This window comes from Bactrocera dorsalis, chromosome 2 (assembly GCF_023373825.1).
Source record: "Bactrocera dorsalis isolate Fly_Bdor chromosome 2, ASM2337382v1, whole genome shotgun sequence".
Taxonomy (NCBI): Eukaryota; Metazoa; Arthropoda; class Insecta; order Diptera; family Tephritidae; genus Bactrocera; species Bactrocera dorsalis.
The window spans coordinates 29,941,883-29,951,025 of NC_064304.1; the positions used below are offsets into that span (position 1 = coordinate 29,941,883).

At 34.9% G+C, this 9,143-nt stretch overlaps 1 protein-coding gene across 2 annotated transcripts in view; it reads left to right on the forward strand.

Annotated features, from left to right (window-relative positions):
- The window catches only part of LOC105231901 (rh5-interacting protein), a 29,575-nt gene extending 24,229 nt beyond the window's left edge, over positions 1-5,346 (forward strand). For both annotated transcript variants that reach the window (XM_029552672.2, XM_011213411.4), the window contains exons 5-11: positions 25-144; positions 213-332; positions 1,792-2,058; positions 2,127-2,273; positions 2,353-2,481; positions 2,549-2,701; positions 4,550-5,346. In XM_029552672.2, the coding sequence (XP_029408532.2) occupies positions 25-144; positions 213-332; positions 1,792-2,058; positions 2,127-2,273; positions 2,353-2,481; positions 2,549-2,701; positions 4,550-4,653 (1,040 nt within the window). In that variant the 3' untranslated portion in view covers positions 4,654-5,346. The remainder of the gene's footprint in view (positions 1-24; positions 145-212; positions 333-1,791; positions 2,059-2,126; positions 2,274-2,352; positions 2,482-2,548; positions 2,702-4,549) is intronic.
- The last annotated feature ends 3,797 nt before the right edge of the window (positions 5,347-9,143 follow it).

Here is a 9,143-nt window from a genome sequence, read left to right on the forward strand (position 1 = left end):
ACATCTATGTTTCCTCTCACATAGATGGCAGCTCTTGCACAGAGAATGGTAAATTGTGTGCGGGACTTCCGCATTCGATTTGCTCGCACAACATTTGCTTCTGTAGCTCTGGGTATTATCCAAGTAATGGAAAATGCTTTGCAGGTGAGTTGGCAAAAAATTTGTTTACTTATAATTTTTTTACTATATATGTACGTAAATTTATGTTTCAGAGCTTGGTGAGATAGCGGAGAGTGCCAACGAATGTGAGCACACATTCGAATCATCATCCAAAAAATGTATTTGCCAAAATAATTACTTCTACGAACGTAGTTTACGCTCTTGCCGAAAACGTAAGTATCCTCCTGATAAGTAGTTGTGTTAAAATTTATTTAGGCTACGAAATCAATATGATTTACGAAGACATAAGGGGTATTCTCTTGCTCTTGCAAAACCCGGTGCACGGTGCAAGCATTGCAGATTTACAACGGCACAACAACAAACACACGCAGAAAAATATTTGCAAGGGCTGTGAAATATGTCAGACCAAAACCCATGTATATTAGCGTGCAATGTCACGCAAAAATAAAATTGCAACCCTGTTGTAGTTGCCATTTTACATAAAGACATATTACGTCGTTAAATTGTTGAGAAAGGTAAATTTTAATTAGATTTTATAATTTCTATTTAAATTATAAAGTTTTGTTACAGTTTTTTTGTTAAAAATGCATGCAGAAGGTGCGCCAATTCACAATAGCCATGCATAATAGTCATTTACAATAAATTGACTGAATCAGTCGCTCATATATCACTAGATTCTGCAATGGGTGCTCTCGTGCCCTTGTATATTTCGGTGTAGTATTTTTGCAATCTGCAATCTTGCAAGAGCAAGAGAATACCCCTATATTATCCGTAATTTTGATAAAATAATTTAAGCGAGAACTCGAATTTTTGTTGTTTGAATGAGGCGATAGGATTCTTATACATACATACATATAGTATATGGAGCATTTAGACGTGTAAAATTTTCTAGAGTGATGATCATGTTTTAAGTACAGTAAACTTTAGAAAATGTGTTTTGAAAATCGCTTTTTTGCTATAAGCATAAGGAGTATTTGATACATATGAGACTGTCGTTCGGCGTTTTTTACGATAAGTGAAATTATTCGAAAAGAAGTTCCATTAAATTTTGGCTGCGGAAACATTCAGAATATTGGAAAAGGTCTGCGGTTGTTATTACTTGTCGATTGATACAAATTATTCAAAGAAGGTCGAGAACGCGTTGACGACAAACTACTTCCAGGACGGCCATCAACATCAATTAATGATCAACACGTCAATAAAATAAAGGAATTGGTGCTTCAGAATCGACGATTAACAGTTAGAGACCTCACTGACATCGTTGGAATATCGAAAGGATCGGTGAAAACCATTTTAAAAAATAATTTGGGCCTAAGAAAAGTGAAAGCACGATTGGTTTCAAAATCACTCAATTTTTTCGAAAAACAAAGTCTGTGGAACAATGCTGTCCGACTACCAGGATGTCAAAACAAGTATTATTACTGCTGATAAGTCTTGGATCTATGCTTACGATCTAGAAACAAATGATCAATCTGCTGAATAAAAGCTTCTAGAAAGGTCTGTAAAGTCTACTAGGGTGAAATACTAAAGAAAAGTTCTCTAATTATTTGTTGACAATGTTTTAGCATTATCTTTGCTTACTTACGTTCTAAAAACGAAAATTTGTCTATATTTAATTTTTTTCAACAAATATTTATTTATCTCTTTCCTATTTCCACAAATTCCCCATAGCAATCCAATATACCTTATCGTGTACCTCGGACAGCCAATGCAGTCCATTCGGCGCGGCCCATTGCCCTACGATAATTCCAAGACGTTGCACCTGTGAGGAGTACGCACAGTATGATGAATTGCAACAGTTGTGCGTCTATAAACAGGGTCTCGGCGAATTTTGTGAAACGAATGAGGCCTGCAGTACGGTGGCGAATACAGTATGCCTAAATAGTTACTGTGCATGTAAGGAGAATTTCCTCGAAAGAAATAACACTTGTATACCAGGTGGGTTGACTTTGAAGAATCAAACGGAAACATATATTCTAACATTGTATATATATGTATGTATTTAGGTGTTGGTGCTAATTGCGATGCAGATGTAGAGTGTGGAGTAGAAAACTCAGTTTGTGATTTCACCTCGCCGACAAGTGAGGAACGAGAAAAATCTTGTCAATGCAAAAAAGGCTATGTGCATTTTAAGGATGAGTGTCTTAAGGAGGGTAAGTTGAAGCACAATGTTCATTATGGAACTGTAGAAGTAGTTGTTTATTTTTATGACATTTATTTTAACACAAACAGCGGAGGAACTTGACGATGAGTGCATTGAAACGGAACAGTGTAAGCCATTGTTGGGTACATGCATCGATAAGAAATGTTCCTGCACCGCTGAACAGCATTTTAAATCAGGGCGTTGTGAGGAAAAGAAAGGTAACATTCATATTTATATTATCTTCAATTATTTTCGATATATCTAACAATTTTACGTATGTTTCAGTTCTTGGTGATAGTTGTGCCCGGTCTACTCAATGTTTCGTTGAAAAGGAGCCGGAAAACGTGGAGTGCCGTAATTCGGTTTGTCAATGCAAGTTTGGTTATCAAGCGGACGAAGAACAGAAGACTTGTATACGTGTGGTGTCCAGTACCAAAAGTAAGTAAAATGCCATATTTAACATTAGTCTCTTAATTTTATAAGGAAGTTGTTAACTATTCAGTAACCTACATAAGTAGTTTATACATTTTAAGAAAACTGTCTGCTTTTTCTTTTTCAACAAAACTTGACAAATTAAACCTTAAGATTTGTTAGAACTGGTTTTAATGATTGACTAACGCTCTATATGGCTATGAAATGCCTTATAAATATTAATTCTAGGGAAAGACCAGATAGTTAAGGTCTCAGTTTCAAAAATGTCTATAAATCTATATATCCTGCCTAACATATTTATTCATATTAGTCATACTTTGATCGATCGCGCCAAATTTGATGAATATGTCTTGCCAAAAGAAAAAGTTTTCCATACAAGCACTTGATGCCGATCGTTAAGATTGTATGGCAGCTATATGCTATAATGGTCCGATATCGGCGGTTCCGATAAATGAGCGGCTTCTTGTTGAGAAAAGGTCGTGTGCAAAATTTCAGGTTTAAAAAATTTAGGGACTAGTTCGTATATGTACAAACGGATCGACTGACGGACATTACTAAATCGACTTAGCTCGTGACGCTGATCATTAATATACATAAATACTTTTTAGGAACTCCGACGTTTCTAGGTCAGCATTTTCAATCTCGAAAATAGTAAGTAGTTATAGGGAATCTGGCGAATACAATGACGTTTGGTGTTTAGTCTAAAAGTCTGTTACAATCGAACGAATTGATCATGAACGTCACCACGGTAATCAAAGAGAATGATGTTCGTTCCCACGACAGGCCAGTCTAAGTAACCGGAATGGATCCGGCCAAGGACTGTCAACTCGGCATCATTCCCCGAAACTTCTTCAGGAATGTTTTCTGCCGCTACAACAACAATAAAATCTCCTTGCTTTTTCACCGACATATTTATATTTTTAGAGCGCCATTTGTTAGATGCTGTCTAGCATCTACATTTTTTGGCTTCTAGTTACTATATTCGAAGTCGAAGATTCACACCTTTTGGTAAAAGTCTCGGTTCATACTTTGTTTGTATTAACTAACTTTGTTTTTATTAACAGAGGTTCATGGAGGACTTGCACTAAGTAAGTTGTCAATGAATTTACGACTTCCCCAGAATGCAAAGTGTAACTCAGCTACTTGTGCTCGTGATAAAGTGGTCTCTCCAAAAAATTGTTTCAATGATTCAGTGATATGATTGAAAACCCACATTTTTACTTCTTTTCATGTTAAAAATCTTCAGACAAAACTTTTTTGTCGTAGGCAAACGGTTGCGATTAGCATATGGAGATCTAACTACAAACGAACCTTAAAAGGGTTGTACCGATCTGATCAAATGATATAACTAGAGAACTAGCGGTGTCCGACCTTAGAAGAACTCTAAAATTGAATTGAATTTACACTAAAAAGTTGTAGGTCCAGAAATAATACCTTTCCTTGTATTTTATTTTGTACAGTCGCTGTAGCGGAGTGATTCAGTGTGATTAAGAGTTTGTTTCTTAAAAAGATCTTTGTTGACTTCTGAGTACTTTTGAAATAGAAAAGCGAACTATAAAAATCGATCAGCCATTCGAAAGCGACTGGGAAACTCCTTTAGAATAATATCACGAAACGTAAAGTGTTGAGCTTAACCAAATATGAAGCACAGAGCCAATTGAGTGTACATAAAGTGCGAGGAGATTAAGTTTTGGATTAGCAACGAATTTCAGTATAATTTTCTAATAAAAATTATTTACTTGTATCACTCAATCTCGGAAATCTCTAAACAAATCATGCAAAATATTCTATTGAACTTGATTTTAACTTTATTGTGGAACAATTTTTTAACAAACGTTTATGTTTTCTTTCTAGATTCTTCCGGAAGGCCAAGTGCTCTTAAAATAATAACATTCCTATTAATAGGAGCAGCTTTCTTAATAACAAGTGCCGCAATTAAACAGGCTTATTATGATTAAATTTCAACTAAGTTAATAATATGCTAATTTAATTAGGAGCGTAAATTATTTCTGTAAAATTATTCGGCCACAAAATAAAGAAACAAACAAAAACGTTAAACGTAATTAAAAATGCAAATTAATAAACGAACATATTTTAACGGCATTCTTAGATATTAAAAGATAAATAATTAACATTTTTGTAATTTTCGCTTGAAGCAAAAACTCAAACACCAGCCAGAAAATACTATTTAGCATTCTTAAATTTGATTTATCAAAAGGCATACATACACTTGCAAAAATACAAAAAGAAATTGCAAAAAATTGTGCATAAAGTATTACGAGCTAACACACGAGGCATGAATTTAGTATACAAAAACCAAAGATACAAATAATTAATGAAAGCAAAATTCCAAAAGCAATACTTAAATATTACTTAACTCTTGCAATTACTCGTATTTTAAACTAATTAAAGGTTAAGAAGATTTTAAGTCAATCATGTAAACTAGAAAAGGAAATTATTTTTTAAAATTTAAGATTCTTAAGATTTTGAGTAAGTTATTCATATGCACATACATACATACATACATATATATAACATTTGTCATATCTGGGTGCATAATAACTGTAGTAATACTATATAACTGACAAATTTGTTTTAGCCTAAGATTATAGTTAATAAAACTTTTGAACTTATTGCCAAAAACTACAAAAGTGATTTGTTATTTTTATACTTTCATAAGTTGGACAAGTCTGGAACATATGACTCAAGTTCGTACTTAGCCTTATTCAGTTATAAAAACATTAGACTTTCTTCTTCTTCTTTGCTTTATATATGTAGATTTGGAAGCTTTTGCTTTTATACCGAATGTAAGCCCCCTTCTTTGTCTTCTTCTTCATTACTATTATCTTTAACTACAATGTGTACATATTTACATTACAAGTATTTTCGTATCTCTTTTGGTGCAAATATAATTATTAGTCTGTATTATAATATTCTCAAATATTCAGTTTTCAAGCGTAGTCATAGCGTAACGGCCAGATCTGAAGAATACGGTGAATGCGAGAGTAATTCGCAGCTCAATACATGAAATTTTGGCAATTTTAGAAATACGAGGGCTGTCCGATAAATAACCGACCTAACCATGATGCACGCGACTTTTTTAAATTTTTATTTTTTATTTTTCTAAATAGTCTCCTTATAACTCCACACACTTCTCCCAGCGATGCTCCCATCTCTGCAACCCTTCCAAATAGTACTTGGCGTCTTTGTCTGCAAAATACGAGTTCACGAAAGAGATTGCCTCCTCATTTGACGAAAATCTCTGGCCGCTGAGCGCAGTTTTAAGTTGAGGAAACAAAAAAAAGTCGCTTGGTGCTAGATCCGGTGAATAAGATGGATGGTCAAGCAGTTCGAACCGCAATTCGTGGATTTTTGCCATGGCGACTGTTGAGGTGTGAGATGGTGCGTTGTCTTGGTGGAACAAGACTTTCTTTTTTTGCAAATGTGGCCGATTTTTCGAAATTTCTTCCGTTAGCTTGTTCAATAATGATGCGTAGTATGCTCCTGTTATAGTTTTTCCTTTTTCAAGATAGTCGATAAAAATAATTCCATGGCTGTCCCAAAAAACACTAGGCATCACTTTCCCAGTCGAATACACAGCTTTAGGTTTTTTGGGGCTGGTTCCCCCTTTTCAATCCACTGTTTACATTGGCTTTTTGTTTCGGGCGTATAATGATGAATCCAAGTTTCGTCTACAGTTATCAATCGGTGCCAAAAACGGGTTTTATTGCCTCTAAACTGAGCCAACAGAGCGCTGGAAATGTTCATGCGCGCACGTTTGTGGTCTAGCGTAAGCAAACGCGGCACCCAACGCGCGGACAGCTTTCTCATGCCCAAATCTTGGTTTAATATGTGACAAACAGTTTCTTTTGACATCTTCATAATCTCAGCTATTTCCCTAACTTTAATCCGGCGGTCGTCTAGTACCAATTGATGAACTTTAGCGATGTTATCGTTAGTGGTTACAGTTTTTGGACGCCCAGGACGTTCATCATCTTCCAAGCTCCTGCGACCACGTTTAAATTCAGCTGCCCAAAATTTTACAGAGGTAAACGATGATGCAGAGTCACCATACACAGAGTCCAACTCATCTTTGATTTGTGAAGGCGTATTACCTTTCAAAAATAAAAATTTTATTACAGCTCGATATTCAATTTCTTCCATTTTGGGGAAATCACCGAAATAGACTCACAAAAACGACTGTCAACAGATAATTGCGCAAGATAAATTTCTGAAATTTTGGCGAGTAGCTATTATGATATGCACAATTTGAAGTAGAAACTTTTTTTTCAGATGTGCCGCTAGCTTCACGTTGAGGTCGGTTATTTATCGGACAGCCCTCGTAAATAATTTTATTTTTCAAATAATGTATTCACTCCAATAGCGTAATGTAATTCGTTAATGGTGTTACCCTTTGAATATTGTCTATGAATATTATACCATGAGCATCTCAAAATACTGAAGTCTTAACCTTGCTAGCAGACTATTGTGTCTTTCCATGCTTTGCAGTCCGTTTTTTCACATGAAGCCCGCTTGATTGACGGTCGATTGGGCTCCAGTGTGAAATGATTGAGCCATATTTCGCCCATTTTTACATATCGACGGACAAATCCGGTTTTATTACGATAGAACAGCTTCAAACCTTCCTTTGAATCCATTTGTTGTAAACTAACACAAGTTGCTTTACTTAGAATGCGATATCTCATAACGAGTTCGACAGCTGTCAAATTTGTAAACCTCTCTTTTAAAGGTTGACTAAAAATCATATGGATTTAATATTAGCAGTACAATCTATGTATCATCCTAAGAACTTGTTATTTATTAGGACGAATATGATAAGAAAGAAAAAGACGAAATTGTACTTAACAAATAGAGACATTCCGTATTGTGTATGTATTAGGTTTGCCACGAAATTTGTAACATCGAGAAGGAAACGTCGGAGAATGGCGTATCGGTGAGTCGATTTAGCCATGTCCGTATGTCCGTCAAATTAAAAGTTTTCGATGTCTTTCAAATTATTCTTTAAGTGGTCCTTTTCCATCAACCGGAACAATTGGTAGTTGGGTGAGCGGGCGGGTGAGTCAAAACTTTCCGTTAATCGTTCTTGCAACAAGAGGTCAAGCGTAGTCATGCTTCACCATAATGGTCGCAAATTCCGGAAATTTTTCGCCAATAAATTTGATAAGTTGTTGTTGATGGAGTCCCCTTTTAGTCGTTTAGCGGTTTTAGAAGCTTAGCTGGATCAATCAACATCCATATTGCTTAGCCGTTTTTCATATCCGTCACAATGCGATGCAAAAACGTCTTCTTTTTGTAGTATTTCTGCCATGCAAAATCGTTTTTCAACGTCTCTTAGCTTGAATGCATTTACTTTTGAATGTATCCGGCTGATTTTAAATGTTTTAAAATGGCTGGTTAATTGACTCTCAAATGTTCCGCTCTTCTTGTTTTTGACAACAATTGTCATCGAGTAATGCTTTCAGTTCCTCATCTTCAAACATTTTTAGCTTCAGGCCAGTACCTGTCCAAAAAACTACTTTTGGCACGTTCGCTCAGCTGGAACATCTACACCATAAATTTCTATCAAATACAGGTACAAACGATCACTTTCGACCTAGATTTTCTTTATATTAAAGTAATGAAAAAGAGTTCCCCGCAAAAACACTTCTTCAAAATTTTGTATAATAATAAAAATGTTGTTTACACTTCAAATGAAGGTCATAAACTGAAAAAAACGCCCGAACAGTTTTCAAACGAATGTTTGGAATATTGAAATAATGAAATAATAATCAAGTTACAGCATCTTTTGACAACCGGCACGAAGTAGCACTCTTTTATTGCTTGAAACTATGGGAAATGTCAGACTTGGATGGTGATAGATAGATAAAACTGGAAAGTTTTAAGAACAGAAGAAACTATTAAGTAGAAAGGTTCAATATTAGAATATACTGCGACAGATTTATGTGGTTAATACTGGATAACTTTTCGCCCACAGCCATATAAAACAAGTCATAAAAATATGATTAATATGATAAACGCCTTGGAATATCTTTTCATATAAATTATGATAATTAAATAATTTCCTTTACTTATTACACTTGTCACTTGTACAGAGAAAATATAAAATTGAAAAATGTATTTATAATTTTGTTTGAATTTAGCATATGTATAAACGAAGCGTTTGTATATAATGGAACCCCTGTAAACATTTGACACTTTCAGATTTATTATTTTAAGAAAATGGACTATAACACGTGTTAGAAAATTAGTAAAGGTCATAGATTACAATCACGGCATGTGCAGCTGGCCTGTGCCAAAAGTTATGACGATTTCCTGGTAAATGCCCTCGAAGAAAATTTTGAGGTTGATGAATTGTTTTCGGTTTGGGAATATTTGGTTATAAGTCACTTGAAAAAATAAAACAGTCACTTTTAGTTCGATGAGAAAA